This window comes from Macrosteles quadrilineatus, unplaced genomic scaffold (genome assembly GCF_028750875.1).
Source record: "Macrosteles quadrilineatus isolate MER2022 unplaced genomic scaffold, UCM_ALF_1.0 Scaffold_2__2_contigs__length_208266976, whole genome shotgun sequence".
Taxonomy (NCBI): domain Eukaryota; kingdom Metazoa; phylum Arthropoda; class Insecta; order Hemiptera; family Cicadellidae; genus Macrosteles; species Macrosteles quadrilineatus.
In genome coordinates, this window is record NW_026542595.1 from 174,280,084 (window position 1) to 174,299,588 (window position 19,505).

General features: G+C 34.9%; 1 protein-coding gene across 3 annotated transcripts; it reads right to left on the reverse strand.

The window, feature by feature from the left end:
- Window positions 1-1,785: 1,785 nt before the first annotated feature.
- LOC128987874 (E3 ubiquitin-protein ligase RNF216-like) lies at window positions 1,786-17,906 on the reverse strand. Of its 3 annotated transcripts, none has more exons than XM_054408941.1 (10): window positions 17,683-17,906; window positions 12,787-13,078; window positions 11,281-11,446; window positions 9,737-9,838; window positions 8,138-8,250; window positions 7,292-7,379; window positions 5,517-5,692; window positions 5,050-5,160; window positions 4,140-4,289; window positions 1,786-2,676 (listed from the first exon to the last, which is right to left on the reverse strand). In XM_054408941.1, the coding sequence occupies exons 2-10, from the start codon at window positions 12,912-12,914 to the stop codon at window positions 2,544-2,546; spliced, it is 1,167 nt and encodes a 388-aa protein (XP_054264916.1). In that variant the 5' UTR covers window positions 12,915-13,078; window positions 17,683-17,906; the 3' UTR covers window positions 1,786-2,543. The 3 variants fall into 3 exon arrangements, with proteins under 3 accessions (XP_054264916.1, XP_054264914.1, XP_054264915.1); XM_054408939.1 differs by having other exon boundaries at window positions 12,787-14,247; XM_054408940.1 differs by lacking the exon at window positions 17,683-17,906 and adding an exon at window positions 14,079-14,190.
- Between the last annotated feature and the right edge of the window lie 1,599 nt (window positions 17,907-19,505).

Here is a 19,505-nt window from a genome sequence, read left to right on the forward strand (position 1 = left end):
ATCGTGTTAGCATGATTATAACTTAAATTTGTGCATTAATCGTTGTTTTGTGTAGCTATAGTTTGTTTATTTATTTTTATTTTAAATGACTACGACGCGACGACAATGAAACATGGACAGGAGGCGTAATCATGATAACGACCGCAGCTACAGAACAGTGGCGCGTAATATGCTTAACTCATCACAGTCAGCACCTGACCCTGAACAGTCTCAACTATTAGGTTACAAATGCGCCCTACACTACCCCAAAACGACTTTTCATTCTCAATTGGCCTCTATCAATGACCTGTGTTGCCCGTACAGCGAGGCATTTTGAGAAGGAGAATACCGGCCGGAATGCTTTAGGTTTATCAATAACTTAGATAAACATGGACAACCTTATATGGCTATAAGTCGGAAAATGTTTGTATAAAACATTAAAAAGCAATACCAGGTTATGAAATATGATACAATATTTACAGGAAATTTTGATTAATGTTACATACATCGTGAGTATCTCCATGAGTTACACCCCAGCCTAATACATGAGTTGACTCTTTTAGACTCATTGTAAACATGACTGTTATTCATTTTGAAATAACTCCTGTAATACTTTGCAATTGCTCGAATTCGAGCAACATGTACACTAGTACCCTTTAATACTTTACTTTAAAATAGCGCCCATACGATTGTAGGTATTTTGAGCCAAGTTCGAATGGACATGAATGGCGCGATCTTGTAGTCTTCTTAGTCACCAAGGCCGTACATATTCCTTAGACACAGCTGTTAATATGCTGACCAAACCAAACTGCATACAGCCTTGAGCCAATGGCAACTAAGGGACCTTCAGTTTATAGTGGAATCTGAACCACATTTTTGCCTTGTAATTTACAAATTGGTCTAATTATCAGGATAGTACCAACCATCAACAAAACAGCATATCCAATGTTCTTACGCCCTAAAAAGTGCTTGCATTTGAATAAAATCCAATTAGTGCTTTGTTCTAAAAATGAGAATATATATATAGTCTTTGTAAGCTAGAACCTAGAACTGCTAAGCATATTTGCATGACTAAGTTATACCATACTTACTATCCAGTTACAAGCAAAACAAGTAGATATTAAAATTTGGAATGTCCTGTTTTTTAGAACAAACAAAAAAAGTCTGGAAAGTACAAATTGTTTTAAATTGAAAATCTTGTTGACCAATATATTTGATATCATATAGTTTTATTTTCCTGTATATAATGACAATGCATAGACACATAGCATCTTTAAATGCGTTTTATGAGTGCAAATTAGGTAGATCTTGGAGAGTTAATTTGGCACTCATACTCTTTTAGCAGTTTAACTTTTTCCTAGGGTTTAAGGCACACCAGATGGGATGCATGAAAAACTTTTTTTGTGACGCACAGACCTGCAGTTAACTGATTGACTCTGCATAACTTAATACATATAAGAACTGTTTGTCATCCAAGAAGAATTTTTTTAAAATCTAAGAATCCTTTTTAGCTTATATGCTTTCCTTATAAGATTGGACTACTTGTTTAACAAAGACAACAAATTCAAGTAAATCAAGGAAACCTTTTGAAAAAAATTTATAAATTCTACCATACCAGATTTTAGGAAGTTTATTCTTATCTTTTCACACACAACCTAATTATTTTTGTAATTTATTTATAAAGTACCTAAGATTTCCAAGATTGTTAAGGTCTACACCCTTAACTTTCTCAACACCCAATTATCCTTAGGTAAAAAAAAACTTCTTAATCTAGAAAAAAACCTTTTATTTAGGAATGGAATACTATAACATTTATAAATATCAGTCAAGTACAATACAAAAGGATCCAATCATAAGAACACTATAATGTAATTACAATTTGAGGAGTAACAGTTAAAGTATATTTAAAAGTAAAAAACAAAACAGTTTTCTTGAAAATCTACACAAAAGATAAAAGAGATAGATAATGCATAACAATGGCTTTTTTCTTTATCTTACTTGAGCATCAATGTATCACAAAGTATTTACTTTTGGCAGCTCATCTTACATCTAAAACTCTTTTAGAGCAAAATAACAAAAATGCACTTAAAACTAATAATGTCCCTCAGTAATTAGGCATCATATAGGAACTCTGTAGCACCAATAGCAGTAACAGTAATAAGCAGTAACTAAGAACCCGTACAATTATCTTACTAACAGATAATAATAGGAAAATATCAGTATTAGTAAATTAAAATTGTACTATATTTAAAGAACACATTTAGTTACAAGGCACTTTGGTGGTTCAAGTCTTATGAGTTACTGTACCGGTATAGAGTTATTTAGTCTAGACGCTTGAATAATATTTAATCACAGTTCTTGTAATAGTGAAAACGCAAGTTATTTTCATATTATCACAAACTCAATTTCCCTTCAAATTCAGCAAAAACCTTTGTCAAAAACGGCAATAAACATTACAAATTGCACCAAGAAGGGTTAATCTTCCTAAATAATTTAATAGTTTAGTCGATCTGAGGTGGTTCAAAAAAGCTTGTCAATTCTTAGATTATGAGCGTCACTTAAGTCTATTTGGGGATAAGTTTGGTTCGGTCCAAGTTTAGCTGAGGGTTGTTGGCAGCAATCTCGTTGAACACTTGTTGAGCCGTTTCTGCGACAGGTCGAACATGCAAGTCCACATCTTGAGAAAACAAGGGACATCTGCAATTGAAAACATGTTCTTCATTATAACTGTGTTCAAGAACAACTGATTTCTGAGCAAGGGCCATTGGATGCTGCAGCACTGAAAGCTTGTAGGGGTGTGTGGGAGGTTCAGATGGAGGCATTATTCAATGTATATGTTGTTGACACTGATACTCCATCAAACACGAAACTCCCATCCGAAAAAATATTGGAGAATGCTGTAAGAGGGAAGAAAAGAAAATACTTGACACTAACTGAATCAAGAAACTCTTCTTTCACTCCACTAGTCACTTCTGTAGACGGAATGCTTGGCATGGAGTTCCAGACCTTGTTCAGAGCAATGGCAGAAAGATAAAAGGTGATGAACTGGATAAGGGTAAAAACCATCTGTGCGACATTAAGGGACAGAAGCACATGTCTAAGGAGAACAAGAAAGAAGTGGAGGACCCTTGGAGAATTTGAAGATGGGGCTAGAGTACCAGTATTTTATTAATTTAAATAGCATTGTTTATTTTTTAATGTTAACTGAATGATTAATATTACATTTCTTTTATTAATGTCCTTCATTATAACCAACGTGTGACTCTTTATGTGTACCTACGTTATTTTGACGTGCATATGAATGAAGTGTGAGTGTAGAAAGAGTGAGAAGACCTGGGCAGCCTTTTCACTAAGATGAGCTTTGTCTTTAGCCAGTTTGGCACATTGTCTGACACATTGTATATACGACCGAATAGTGGTACTGGCTTAAGGTATTAATGTTCCATGTTGTGGGATAAATGTTTTTAAAACTCAGAACGTATTCTGCTCCCAACGGTTAAATATTATTTAGGCATCACAAGTAAAACATACTAAAATGCACATTTAGCATATGAGTAGGCCATAGCCTAGGTATTTTGTATTTACTATAATTTATTGCCTAAATGGGTACCGTAACAATAAATAATCAAACTGATGATAATTACTTATCATAAGGTATATGATATAAGGTATATATATACCTATATCATAAGGTATTAATGTTCCATGTTGTGGGATAAATGTTTTTAAAACTCAGAACGTATTCTGCTCCCAACGGTTAAATATTTAGGCATCACAAGTAAAACATACTAAAATGCACATTTAGCATATGAGTAGGCCATAGCCTAGGTATTTTGTATTTACTATAACTTATTGCCTAAATGGGTACCGTAACGATAAATAATCAAACTGATGATAATTACTTATCATAAGGTATATGATATAAGGTATATATATACCTATATCATAAGGTATTAATGTTCCATGTTGTGGGATAAATGTTTTTAAAACTCAGAACGTATTCTGCTCCCAACGGTTAAATATTTAGGCATCACAAGTAAAACATACTAAAATGCACATTTAGCATATGAGTAGGCCATAGCCTAGGTATTTTGTATTTACTATAACTTATTGCCTAAATGGGTACCGTAACGATAAATAATCAAACTGATGATAATTACCTATCGAAATTATCACCTCCATCGCCATTAAAGTGTGAGTAGTCTTTGACAGGTTGCCGGCAAACGTAACACATCATTGCGCCACAATTGCAGATCATCTTGTTGCATCCAGAAGACTTGACAAAGTTTTTATTGCAGCTGTGGCATGTCCTGTTTATACAGACAAATCATATAGATAGACCGACACAACAGATATACATAACATATAACATCTGTGGAGTAAACATTTGATTATATCAGCTTGCACCATAACTGTGATTACAATTAGGCCCGCAGGTGGTGTGATAGAATACTCTAAACAGATGACCTGTAGGGAAAAGAATAGCATGAAATGGGATCGATTTAAAGAATGAAGTTGTGCAAATCACTTGAGGCACTCCTGTATAATGTACTCACAATTGCATACACGCTTGTTAGTTGTATGCTAGTCTCCATATTGCCTGCACGGGTTTTAATGTTTTTACTAGCCACCCAATTTCCAGCTTGCTTGAATGGTTTTGCTAGACATTCAATTGGACAAGCTAAAATTTTACTTTTAATCAATATATTTTCCCAACAGAAAAAAACTTTGAGCTATGCCAATTAAATTTACAAGAGTTGATCATATAGTGATTGTTAATGCCTGTAGTATTATGTAATTTGATTTGTGCATGCTCAAGGACCAAATAAAAGTTTGTCAGTAGGTTTGGGGAATTTTAAAAATAGTTCAGCAAGAATGAATGACGGGCGTATGTTAGTAAATTACTACACACACAGTAATTTGAGTATATGTAAATTTTTAAACAATATTGTATAAAATAAAAGGAATAATATTTCTTTCTAACAAAATTTGGTTGGTAAATCTATGTTATTTTAGATTTACATCCACACACAATAAAATATATTTTCATAGTTATTATAATTAGCAAACCTCATTAAAGCCTCAGTCATACGGTTTTCAATAATAAGCCGAGCTCTCTCTTCATCCTCTTCTTTGAATATTTCACACATCTCGGGAGAATGATCTTCTTTGCGGCAAATTCTACAAACAATACAAGTTTTTTTAGTCCAGTTAATACAACATTTACATTGCAAGAAACCACCTTTACACATTGAATAATTAGCAGGCATTCATCTGGACTGTTTGAATCAGAATGATACAAGTCTGTTTTTTTAGGTATGTTTATGAAGTAACCATGAAATATTTCAATTTTGTGTTTATAAATAATGTATAACCTATTGAGAAGACTCATCCACTGTACAGGCAAACCTGCTCTTCCAAAAATCAAACCTATTCTGACAGATCCTTTTACCAAGAATAGGCTATTGACAACGGTAAACAAAATATGGAACAAATCCACAATCTTTGTTAACGTTTATATTAAAGTGACGGCTAACCTGCAAGACAGCTTCATGCAGGTAGGGTTCTGACAGATAAACAGTGTTTCCTCGCCAGGGCCGTAAGCGTAAGGACAGAAAGGACAGGTCTCTACGCCTGCAATGTTGGCCCTGCGTATCTCCTCCTCCTGTATACGATCCATCAGCTTCTCAACCATGTGACTGGGCAGCAGCTCCTGTAAGGGAATACCGTTACTTTGCAATAACAGTTGGAAAGTTTCTAAGCTCTTCTGTAATAGGTCAAATAATACCGATCACCTATTCCTTCCTCGTTCAGTACGTTTCAGCCATTCAGGAAGAGACATCAGCGTTAATTGTCTCACTCGTTCAATCAGTTTAGACAACGTAACAAATATAATAGGACATTCTCAGCCTTCTTTTGCCAGGAAGTGGGTGACACTTCATTACTATTTGTCAAACTACATTAAATAGCGCCCACCCCTAGTCAAGATATAACTGTTTAGTCAATAAGATATATTAATTAGTAATATTTTTAGTTATAAGAATTTCTACCAACAGATCAATATTTTTAGTTTTAATATTTTCGTAATGTAATCTAGTTTTATCTGAGTGAGGCAGACAGAGATAGACGAAGCCCAGTCTGAGTCACTTCTGCCAGCAACGGAATTTCCCAGCGCTTGTAGCGTACCTGTATGCACAGGAAAGACCAGTTTGGCTCAGTTCTTGTTCTCGTGCACAGCGTACTGCTGTGTTCCCTTTGTCCACGCTTCTCTTATAGGCGTTTGGATTAATTAACTCTTTGTAACTCTCTCTTATGTATCATTAATCAGATTTTAAGTAAAATCCTCTTATTACTCTAAATCAAAGGCAGTGTTTTATAGTCCCCAGTGTTGTTCTAAATTACTCCCCCCCTCTGTGCTCTATTCTTCTAGAACTTCTTTGTGCGCGTTCGTGAGCAGATTCTCAGGACATTTCTACGTGGACGTATCGTTAACGGTCTACGGCGACAGAAGATCATTATCTGAAAGACATTTGTTTTGGCGTGAACGCTCTACTAAATCAAGATCAAGATTCCTCCATCCCTAGTGACTTCCCTCTGTGCAACACCCTAGCTTGGACACGAGGCCTTCCCTTAGCCTAGTAGAACACTGGAAATTGGTGAGTGACTCTTTTCAATTCATTCATTTAATTAAGGTGTTTTCAAGCTCTATGGTTCCCGACCTAATCGGGTGGTCCTTCGAATTTTACTTATTTCTCACTCTCTCATTTGTAATTATCTCATATTTTACTCCCCCAAACAATCAACCGAACAATAACATACATAGACATCATGATGCAATCACAAACTGAACCAAACTCTTGAAATGATGCGCTTGCAGTATAAATACCAGTCACTATTCTACAATTATTGACTCAATCCACAACAATGTCAACCAGTCCGTGTGTGACAAACCTGTAATGCTTCATTGCTTTGTAATATTTGTGAGTGTAATGTGTTTTAGACCATTTCCCTATAGGGAAGTAGCTATTACCGTAGGCCTCTATGGCCTTGTGGTAAGAGCTAGGCACCATTTAATTTTTCATTTTGATATCCATAGAGGGAAAAAACACAATCTGTTCAAAATGTCATTTATATATGTGTGTCCGTGAATAACTTGGTTCACTTTAGTAGACTTTAGTAGATTGGTAAACCTTACTGCAGTGCCAAAATGGCTGTAACAACTGATGAGCTGTAGACGCCAACTTTGACTCATTGATATTCAATGACTTTAGAACAAAAGAGATCTTTAAGTTTGAGTTTTTAAGAATCAAACCTGAACAGTTCGCAAAGGAATGACAGCTCCACAGTTCATTAGGCAAGGGAAGCTCGTCTCTCCTTCACCAATTTTAATCTCGGCACTTCTGCAACAGAGGAGTACTAAGTCGACATCTTGTTCAGTTGAGACATTTGGTTATGTTTAAACTGATATTTAGTGAGTCGGTGGCTCAGTTGGTAGCGTCACGGACTTCGGGCCCAAGGCAGCGATGTCAAGGGTTCGGATCCTGGTCACTGCAGGTAACATTTTATCAGTACAGTTCACCTTTATACTGTACCGGCTCACCCCTTGCTTTGCTGGATACGCTTCATGCACAGATCTGTAGTCTATGTGGACAGACAAATGCAAGGTCAAAAGAGGCCGCCAACCTCAAAAAAAGGAAAAAAAAACATTGTCTAGTTAGTTTTTAGTCCACAATACTAAACCGAAAAATTACAAAAATATTTGAAAAAAACTAGGTGTCTACAGGAACTATAAGGATTATTGAGCATATCAAATACTACTAGCTACTAGACTAGACAGAAGAGGCAAAACAAATTGAATAAAATGCTTGAAACAGTCTATGATATGTATATTTTGAAAACTCTCCAGTTTTGCCTGTATTCTTTAAAACCTCCTGTAACAATTTAAAATGAGACCACTCTATATCCAATTAATTTCTAGATATCTCTCTTTCTCGTTAAAAAAAGAGCAAACTAAATTAATTCACAATCTGAGTGAGCCACCGAGTCAGAAAGAACAAATAAGAATAATCAGTTAACAAAGTAGAAAGTAAGAAGTAATATAATTACCTAAATGATGTAGCTTTTAATGTAATTAATAAATTACCTAAATTATGTGTACCTTTTAATGCAATCAACACAAAACAGGTGACCAACAGGCCCTTCGCATGTTCCTAGATTGATGTACTCCACTATTTCTTCTGCACAAACTTCACATTCAAACACTTCATCAACCTAAAAATTGTAAATAAGTTGTTACAACCATGCTTTCAGAAAAATAAACTCATTTCTTCTTTTAATTTATTTGACCACTCAACATTCACTTACCTACTTAAATACCCCCGCCGCAGCAAACCTGCCGACTAAGCAAATTTCCATTTGTCTGAATAGATTTTCAGTTAAATATAATTTAATAACATTAGGTTTAACGAGTACCTAGGTTTGCTGCTACAAGGAAACTAATAAAGTGTGTTTTTGAGTAAAATATTGATAGCTTAGACCAAAATAAATAAATTTGCCAAGTTTGATCAAAATATATCCATAAACAAGCAAACTACAACATTTGACATTCTCCATAAGAATAACATGGGAATTTTTTAAATTTTCCCCGTTACTAATAACCGAACAAAAATACTTTTATATACTAAATTATTTGTTTTTTTAGGCTCTTTAAAAAGGTCTAAAGAGAAATTGGGAAATTTTGTGTTTTGAGGGTCAAAAGTGAGAAAAACCAATTTTTAAAAATCGGACAAAAATTACTTAAGTTATCGCGTTCACGGACGTATATATATATAAATCTATATATATATATATATATACATATATAAAAATTTGAACGAATGTTGTTTTTGGCTTCTGGGGACATCAAAATGAAAAAGTAAATCGGTCCCGGGTCTAGGTCTTACCGTGCCACCTACGGTAATAGCTACTTCCCTATAGGGAAATTCGCTAAAAAGGCAACAACATGAGGTTTACAACGTTTTCATGTTTTACACATTTTTCCTAGTGAAAAAGGAAGTTAGAAGAAAACAAAACATATTTATCAACTAAGGTGGTTCAACTCAAAAATAAATTAAAAGTAGAGGTATTAAAGTAAGGTAATTTAATTAGGCCTATGTGCTGTAAATTCTTTTTTTTATTCTTTGTGTTGTCAATACAAATTTGAATTTTTTAACATTTTGAAAGGGAACGGTCAAAATTCTGGTCTTGTCTAACGACCTTTTTGTTAGATAGCATCATGTGATGGCGCAATGAAAAGTGGCATCTGGTCCTGGGAAAGACCTCGCTTGGAATCAAACCAAGTTACCTTCATATTTGATGTTAACTTCATAAAATGTATAACAGATGCTTAAATCAGATGTTTAAATGTACAGTAGAGTCCCGCAAACTCGGCTCTCGATAACCCGGCAGTCTGGATAACTCGGCCATCACCTGGCTCAGAAAATTAGTGATTTTTTGAGTCCGTGTTAAAAATGGACTCAAGCCAGCTCAAGCAAATCATTCGCAACTCATACCAAGGATTTGTTGTACTATATCTGATGACTTAATACTGACTTGTAATATAAATATAAATAAAAAAAGCGGTTAAAAAGCTTAAAAAATTGTATTTTTCTTATTTTAAACCCTTGTTCCTGATAACCCGGCATTTCACAAACTCGGCATCCCTTCCAGTCCACATTACGCCGAGTTTGCGGGACTCTACTGTATAACAAGCACTTACAGGAGGTGGAGGTGGTCTGTTGATTTCTTCTTGGAATCTAGCAGCCTCAATGGCACTGTCAAGGTATTGTTGAATCTCATTTTTGTGCTCAATATACCACACCTGTAAAATATGGTGTTAAGAGTACAACGTTTCAGAACCCTCATAAAACCTCCTCACCCTCAAAGATAATCTACAGAAACAATCAAGTATTTTAACACAACATTCATCAATCAATTAAATTTCTTTAAAGTACTTTTCTGCAAAATACCAATTGGTGAATGCAAATAAAGTTGCTATTCTCACTGTTGCTCATTCAGTTGAGTTGTACATGATTGAAAATCGGCAAAATAGATTTAGTGAAGACTCTAATCCCAAAATTGGATTAAACTTAAAGAGTGATAAAAAATAAAATTAAACAACACATACCAAATTTATTAAAATTTAATTTTGAAATTTTTTTATTATAAAATATGCAGGAAATGGTAATCCTACTAATCCTACTAATATTATAAATGAGAAAGTTTGGATGTATGGATGTATGTTTGTGACAAGTGAACGCGAAAAATACTGGTCGGATTGGGCTGAAATTTGGCATGATGATAGCTCACATTCCCGATTAACATATAGGCATATTCTTACTTCAAAAATCCTTTTGGGATCCGCCCCAGTGGCTCTGGAGTTTCCCATGTTAACCTTATGAGAAATGGAATTATTGAATCTTAATTTAGCTGTTTCAATTTAATCAAGTTGGTTCTGTTCTATGATGTTCAATAGCATTAAAGTTACAAGGATTACCAACAGGGTGCAGCACTATTATTTCTTTTACATTTATGACAACAGCTAATTTGCAACTAAAAGGTGAGTGAGCATAGCGAACAAACTTCAACCTGGAGGCGAGTTAGCGTAGCGAACGAGCTAACCTGAAGGCAAGTGAGCGCAGCGAACGAGCTCCAACCTAAAGGTGAGTGAGCGTAGCGAACAAGCTCCAAACTAAAGGTGAGTGAGCGTAGCGAACAAACTTCAACCAGGACGTGATTGAGCCATGCGAACGAGATAATCTTGAAAATTAAGAAGTTAAACGGGGCAAAGCCCGAGGGTTACAGCTAGTTAGGTATATACCGAGAATATGCTTTACCCAACTGGAAATGATAAGGCTATATGAGATAAACTATCAGCAAATTTAGTTCTGATTCAGAGCAACGCCTGACTCACTGTAGGGACCATTGCACAATCTATCTAATGAACATAAATGGATTTGAGACATTTCCTTACATAGTATACATAGAACAAAATATTAGAGGTACACTGTAGCTATATTTTCAAAACTTACCCAAATGCAAATGATCCACATTTCTTTGCTTACTAATAGTTATGCAAAAAATAACATTAAATTAGAGATGTTGAAATGTATTTTTTTATGTTTAAGACAAGAGTAAATTTTAAATTTTATGCAAGAAAATAATTTTTGGATTGCCATTTTACTAGTTTTATTTCAAGGGCTGCTATTGATAAATCTAGAGGTGTTCATTCTTTGAGAACATTTTGCTAGCAATATATCTTACCTCCTGATGAAAGAACACATTGACAGGATGGTGGAGTGGGGTGTATTCCAAAACTTGAGGAATAGGGATATGTCCTTCCCTCTCAAACTGGGCACAAATTTCCGTCAGGTTGTATCCGCTCACTTCCAGACTTTCTTTTATATCTTTATCACTTATTCCTTGGTACCTAAAGTTTCATGGAAGGACAAAGTAAAAATATAGGATTTAAATTAATGTAAAATAAGTAGTTCAAACAGTAAATCAGTGTTTGTACAAGGGTTGTACGCAAGTTAAGGACTCCTATCGAGGTCCTACTAGCTTAAGTCCAACCGAGCTAGCTCGAATCTGAAACAAATGCTGTTTTTTTTTTACTTTATAGTTTATTCACTAATATTCCAACCGGTTTCCATCCCTGTACAACAATTAGTCTTGTTATAGTAGCAAAAAACAACATTGAGGCAAATACGCTCTGGTCAAGTGCAACTTGCATTCTGTGATAAGATTTCTGTGATCCAAGTCATCAACCCCTACTGAATTCCGTCACCAAGAATGGACTTAAATGAAGTAAAAAGGTTGGAACTAGACAACCTGCATAATGGATGGAGTGATTTTGATGGGGGTTGGAAACTTTTCCACGTAGTTGATGATGTTTTGCACAGTGCACAGTTGCTGTTGTACTTCAGTCGAGGTTCAGGTAGTGACCAAAATTAAGGAAATTGTGCTTTGACTAAAGGAGGAATTGCCAAACTGAAAGGAGACATCTCAAAAGCTTGGTTTACATGATGCCAGTTGGTGAGACAGTTGTCCTGTCCATAACGTGGTTTCAGGATTGTCACAGACATGGAAGTCGAAGGATACCTTAACCCCATAAATCGCTCAAGCAGGTTTTTAAAAAAAGAATCTGATTTTCTTGTTATTTTATGGGTTTTTTCTATTGGGAAATCACAAGTTACAATAGCTTTTTAACCACCATTTTCATAGCCATAGGGGTTTTACTGTTTTGATTAGAGTCAAGTTATGGATTATAGCATACTAAAATTTAATTAAAATCATTCATGCCATTTTTAAAAAATTGGATTTTTTCTGTTTTTTATTGGGAAACCTCCATTAAAAATCAAAGTTTTAAAACACAATGAAAAAACACCTGGAGATACCATGGCACATACCAAATTTTATCAGTAGCTGTGTACACATCCAGACAGACAGACACCCACACACGTTAATCACTTCTAAAACCAGGGTGTCCCAAAATGGTTAGCAACTAAACTCTCAAACTTAAAAATTTTGACAAAAACAACACTTTCACCTTATGTATAGGGGGAGAAAGTACAAATTATTCGCCAAGAATTATAGGAAATAAAATAGTAGATGAAGGTGATTTGTTGAGCCTAAATACCAATTGGATACAGTAAAATCTTAAACAAGTGTAACTGGTAGTTGGTACCTATACAGACAAAATAATAAGAAGAGGATTTAAATTACCCCCAAAACTAAAAGAATTGATAGTGTACAGGTGAATTTTCTTACCTTGCTTTCAAGTAAATTTCAGCGTTTTGTTTATAACCAGTTCTGATGTATCCAGCACTTGAAAACTCTACCAATGGATCTGGAATTGCTTCCAAGAACTGTGCAACAGTGCAGTGAAATTCTTCCATGAGTTTCGGTTCCTCCTCAACAGGTTGTGCGAGTTTAGGTTCCTCCTCAACAGATTGTGTTTTTGGATAATTTTTCAACTCAAGATTTTTAGAAATAAAGGCAAGAATACTATCTTGGTCCTTCAATAGTTTACATTGGCTTAGCAGATAATCGGGGTTGGCATCTGAAAAAATATTGCAGAGTAAGGCATATTTCTTATCGGGATCTTGAAACTGCGAAGGTGCGACAACAGTTGTGTTTTTCACCAGCTTTTCACGCAAGAGCCGGTTTTGATTGACAAGTTTCCTCCGCAACCTTTCTTCTTCATTTTTAACTTTGCAGCTTCTCAACCTTGCCTGCTTGGCAGAGCAGTTTGACACAGTTGATTTTGAACTGCTATTCCTCCTACGACGGGGAGTTGGTGTTGCCTTGAGAAACGATGAACTATTTGTTAGTTTTTTACTGTCTGAGGCTTGTTCAACTTCTTTTGATTCTTTGGAAACATCAGGTAGTTGCTTAGCTTCCTCCGATTGTGTAGAAATATTATTTACTTCCAAAACATAATTTTCTGCCAAAAGGAAAGGATATTTAATAAAACACTCAGGAGGAGAATCATCCTCATCTCCACTCAAAACATCATCCTTCACGAGAAATTGGATCATACACTCAGGAGGAGAATCATTCTCATCTTCACTCAAAACATCATTTTCTTTCACGAGATATTTGATAAAACATTCAGGTGAGGAATCATCCTCATCTCCAATCGACAAATCAATTGTATCCAAAAGCACTTCTCCTATTAACAAGGTCCCAGATCTAGATGTAGAAGCCTTAACTTCAGTAAAATTTTCAAAAGAGTTATTATTTGGCTCATATTTATCTTGTGGGATAGGGCTACATGGTTCCTCAAACACTGTGTTTTCTGCTTCGGACATGATCACATTTCTTTCCGAGAGATCTTTACCATTAACAATGGCTGAAAGCAATTTGCCATTACTCAAAGAAGACTTTTGAGATGACTCATTAACAAGCGGTTGACAAACATTTGAGTTTCCAGCACAAATTACTTTTGGACTTACATCAACCACAACTTCAGCAGTTGTATCAGTATCAACACTACCAGTTTCTAAATGATCTTCCTTAGTAGTTTCTTTAGTCAACGGGAACTCAAAACTACAAATTACCTCAACTAGTTGTTCTACAGTAGGTTCATCATCTACGTAAGCATTGTAAATTCCACTCAAGAATTCCTCTGAAACATTTGGGAACAGCTCAATCAGCTGATCAAGATCTGAGTTAGGCCTACTCATTTTGCTGTTCTCTGCCTTTCAGATTCAGAAGCATTCCTCAAACCTACAACAATATGTCTATAAATAAAGTGAAGAATTTGCAAACAATTATTACTATTTAAATTTGAGTTCTTCACTGGTCAAGGGTTACAAGATGTCATCATATAAAAACAGGTATAACAAGGGGGGAGGGGGGGGGGTACAAACAAGGAAGCTATATTCTGGTTAGCTCAGTCAATAGACTAAAACCTTCTATGTGCAAAGTCCCCTAATTTAACTAATTAGGGGAAAGCTGGATTTACCCTGATGATAGATCATGATGAGGTAGGCCTACATTTTCTCAAAAGTCCCCACTTCTCCCACTTGTGCATTATCCCTCCTACCCCTACCCCGTGAACTTGCTATTTGCAAGCTTTCGCTATAACGGGCATATCTCAGTTGTTGTTTGTCAAAAAATGAATTTTTTTGTTTTATGTTTATCTATAGGCGTAATAAAAATCCTATATCGTAAGTAAAAACTTTTGTTCATCATTTCCTGAAATAGAAAAAGACCCTGAAATAAAGTATGAAACATCCCCACTTCCTCGTGTTTCAAATTAATAGGAAAAACCCAGTGGAGAAAATCATGTTTTTTCTTTTTCAACGCCGGTAAAGTAAAAATGATTTATTTGCAATCCATGGTTTAACTTTAAGTTACAACACTTTCCACAGAACTGTCGAAATGAACTCTGTTCTAGTGGAGTGGGGGGTCCGATGTTTTTTACTCGTCCAATTACAAATTGGCTAGTGTAAAAGCAACAGACCCACAATCATCTGCCTGTCTGATTGAGCGAAATCGGATAGTGTGAAAGGAGCATTAGGCATGTGCAAAAGGTGCAGCTGAACACGGCTCCGCACCCCGCGGTGTCAAATAAGTTACTTAGGCCTAATTATAGGCCTACATTGAGATTTGTGTTATAGTTTATTTATTTATTTATTTCTACGGCAATCGCCATTTTACAAAATAATACATTGACAAGATTTATAGTAATTTTTTATAGTAACTTGTTGTTGGGCTTCTCAGTTATCTTTAGCTTCAAATAATGACTAGGCTAACTTAAATTAACTTAACTTAATTGAATATGAATCAAATTAAATGTTCCATTCTCTCATTATAAAGTTATATACACTTTACCTAGCCAGTTTTAGAATAAAAGTGAATTTTTATTTTTTTATTAATGCGTTTTTTTACATTAAGTAACTTAATTGCATTTTTGCATACCGTAATTGAGCTGTCGACAGAGAATGCTGAGGTAAACTTATAAGTCTACTAACTTATCTTCTTCAATTGAATAACTTAACTTACCTAGGTTTAAAGTTTAAATTATTTTAACCAAGCAAAACTGAAAGGATAGCTTAAACTTATTAGCCTACCAATTTGTGATACAAAATATTTTATTTCACGTCAACTTATTATCTCGGAAGCAAATCTAAGTTAAGTTAGGCCTATTAAGGGCGATAATAAGAAATACCTAGTAGGAGTTTTATGCTGTAGAACCCACTGTGAGACTCTAATTTTACTAGCCTAGCTTGTTAAACAAACTGAGAGGAGGTTTATATTTAAATATCATAACTTACAGCTTAGCCTACAAATAACTTAGATAGGATGTCAACAATATCATTGAGACAATGCTCTCACATAATTTATGAGGAATAGCTATTTAAGTTAGTTGTTCATCAAACATTGAGTGGTAAGCTATGTGTAGCAGGCCAAAGGTATGTTTAACCCACCAATTCGGTATTTATTCCGTATAGGTGCCTCCAAACAAATTTTTTAATTTGGATATCTTACTTTATAGTTTTTTACCTCCTGAATCCAAATATACCATTATTTTTCACCGCTGATGAAAATTTCTCAAGATATCGCCGCAAAAACATACTTAACAATAAGTACAATAAACAAGATCTAGGATGGATAACATTTCAAGTGATTCTGTAGTCAAATAACTTTAATGTTCTCTATAATAGGAATTTCGTCACATTATGGAGATGGACTGGTGGACTAATTACATGTATGTAGTTCTTATTTAGGCATGTCAGGGTGGTAGGTCGCGTGCTGTATGTGAATTGGTGACTGCATTACATTAAGTGTTTTGAAGTTAGGTTAGATTAGGTAAGTTAAAGTTTAGGTTATAATGTATCAAGTTGTTAGTTTATGTCGCCTGCAGACTGTTTTTGAAAAATTAAAATCCAGAAAAAAACGCTTCAAATGACTATTTCAAAAATGCAAGCATTTTTGAAAAAGTAATTTGAAGTGTTTTTCTCAGGATTTTAATTTTACAAAACACAGAGGATAGGCCTACGCGTCCGGTAACCAGACGTGGATTAGGCGTCCGGTAGTGACATCACCGGGTTGTGGGGTCCCGGAAAGCCATGACCACAACGATACGATGTTCGGCCAGCGTTGTTCGTGGTGTAGTGGATAGAGTGTTCGACTGATATCCAAGAGGTCCCTGGTTCGAAACCCATCGGTTTCTTTAACTTCTTGTCACAGATTTTGCTTTGAATGTAATTTCTTCTTAACTGTACATCTTTTGTTAGCATTTTTGGCATTTATAATTTTATGTTATGAAGAGAATTGAACCTTAATTTGATTTTTTTCATTATCAGCAAGTTTGGTTAGGTTAGGTTATGACAGTACCTAACTGCCGGACGCCTAATCCACGTCCTGTTACCGGACGCGTATCCTCTGCGTTTACAAAAACAGTCTGCAGGCAACATAAACTAACAACTCGATACATTTGTAACCTGAACTTTACCTTCCTAATCTAACCTACCTTCAAGGACTTAATGCAGTCACCAATACACATAAAGCACGACCTATCACCCTGACATGCCTTTTCTGACATCAAAAGGAGTTTGCTTACACATTCTAGAGGTTCGGTTAGGTTAGGTTATGTTAGAATAGCACCAATTATTTTATTATGTAATTTCTAAACGGTGAAATATAAATCAATGAATCATTAATAAGGATAAAATACTGGTAACAATAATACATTATTAACTTATTGGTCTTAGAAAGTGAAAAGTGTAACTTAATCAGGTGATTTTCATATTGCAGAATCAGAGTTAGCTCATTCCACTTGTAAATGTCATCCATCCTACCTGTTTATTGTAATGTTGTGTATTATTACGGCGATATCTTGAGAAATATTCATCAGCTGTGAAAAATAATGGTATATTTGGATTCAGGAGGTAAAAAACTATAAAGTAAGATATCAAAATTAAAAATTCGTTTGGAGGCACCTATACGGAATAATTACCACGAATTCTACCTATTCGTGGTTTTACCTATATTATAGTAGCGGGATCTCCTTAACTTATGTCAGTTGAAAATGAAACCACGAAAATGTTTTAACAGATAAGTTAGGAATCTAAACAGATTTTCCCGGGAAATAATTTTCGTTAGTACAGTACAGTTTAATTTACAGTTTACTATACTTAGGCCTAGGCTACTTACCAATTTCAAAAGTTCGAAAATGCTGATTAGCTAGTTTTACACCAACTTCTAACTAACTAGAACTATACTATACTCAAACAAATTTTCTGTTCACAGTCGAAGGATGCCAAATCAACCCGTTATCGATAAGATAATGAAGCCTATCCAGTAAAGATAAAGATAACCACTACAACAGCACTAAACACTAGCTTAAAATTTAAGAGATAACAGAACCACTGATACCATGCCGGTTTGCCGAATTCTGAACACTGAACTGAAATGAAACTGAACCACCCAAAACAAAACAAAAAAAATGGTTAGAGTCGAGACTAGAGAGAGAGATTGGAGGCTAGTGAGAAGAAGAATCTAGTAACAATACAGCCAACTCATTGAGCAGCATCATAAAATATCCATATCTACATTCTACACTAACATAGATAAACCCACTTTACACCATACACACACACATTAACACTACAATAACACAACAAAAAAAGAAGATGACGATTCCCTAGTCTCTACGACTACGGAGAAGAGGACCAAGGTAAAAGGTAAAGTAAAAGTAAAAGATAACACATTACGAAATATACAGTGCATAAGATTTGTACTGTACACGAAATTTTACGATTTTGGCGTTTGGCATGTATAAGTAAATTTAACGAAATTATGCGAGAAAACCACCACACATATACACTGCTATCATTTTGTGTGCGTAAGTACAAGAATTTGTTCTATTAAAAAGTTCTCGTATTTTTAAGAATACCAGTATCATAGATTATATATTGTTAATTCACGTTAGTTATAGTATGCCATGTACACTGAGTTAAAATTATAACTGGAGGTAGCACTGCCATGGCAGAAGTCTGTCAACAGCGTGTCGCTGATTTTGTTAGGTTGGTATAGCAGTGAGTTTTCTTATCATAGCAATAACATGGCTTCTATAACTAGGTTGGTATAGCAATGAGTTTTCTTAACCAATAACATGGCTTCTTATAACTCACACCTCACGCAAACATGGCGGCTGGCGAAACGCATCTTTGACATTCAGTGCTACCTCCAGTTAAAATTATAGCTCAGTGGCCATGTATGTCTTACAATTGAAATGATTCAGCCTATGAATGTTTTTTTGTTTTCTTTTATACTGGTTATGTCTTTTGCATGTCATGTTTGCTTTCTAATTTATTCTTATTATTGCTCATATTTATTACCTAATTATGCTATGTTTATAAAGTGATTAATCCTATTTAATGTATATTCCAATGTAAAAATGGTGTTACCGTTGAAAGGATAAATTAATAAATAAATAGTACAATTAATTGATACTGGCAGTCTTCACTGATTGCAATTACTAACAATAATGACACAATTAAATGTTCAACGATAAATAAAAATCTAAATCATTTAAACATACATCAACCCCGGACGAAGGACGGGTACTCTGCTAGTATGATAATAAATACGCGAGCGAATAATTAACATAAAGTAGTAAGCCTTCAGCCCATTAGTAACTAAACTAAATTTGATTTTAATTCCACAATGTTGGAATGATATAGATAATTATTATTATAACACTAACAAGAATTGTTTAGTAAGCAAACAAAGGCGCCAACGCCAACCGCCAACAGGTGAATGTAGATTAATTTAGCGAATAATGCGGTAGATGAAAGCATTATACATATTTATTGCTTATTTGCGTCACAACACTCAGTTTAATTAGCTGGTCTTATGATCAATGTTTATTTATGAGTGGATTGTTACTGGCGTCAATTTAATCGTAAAATACAAGGATATTTATTATGAATTGTAAAAACAATATTTGAAAGCTTTTTGTTTTGTGAATGGTC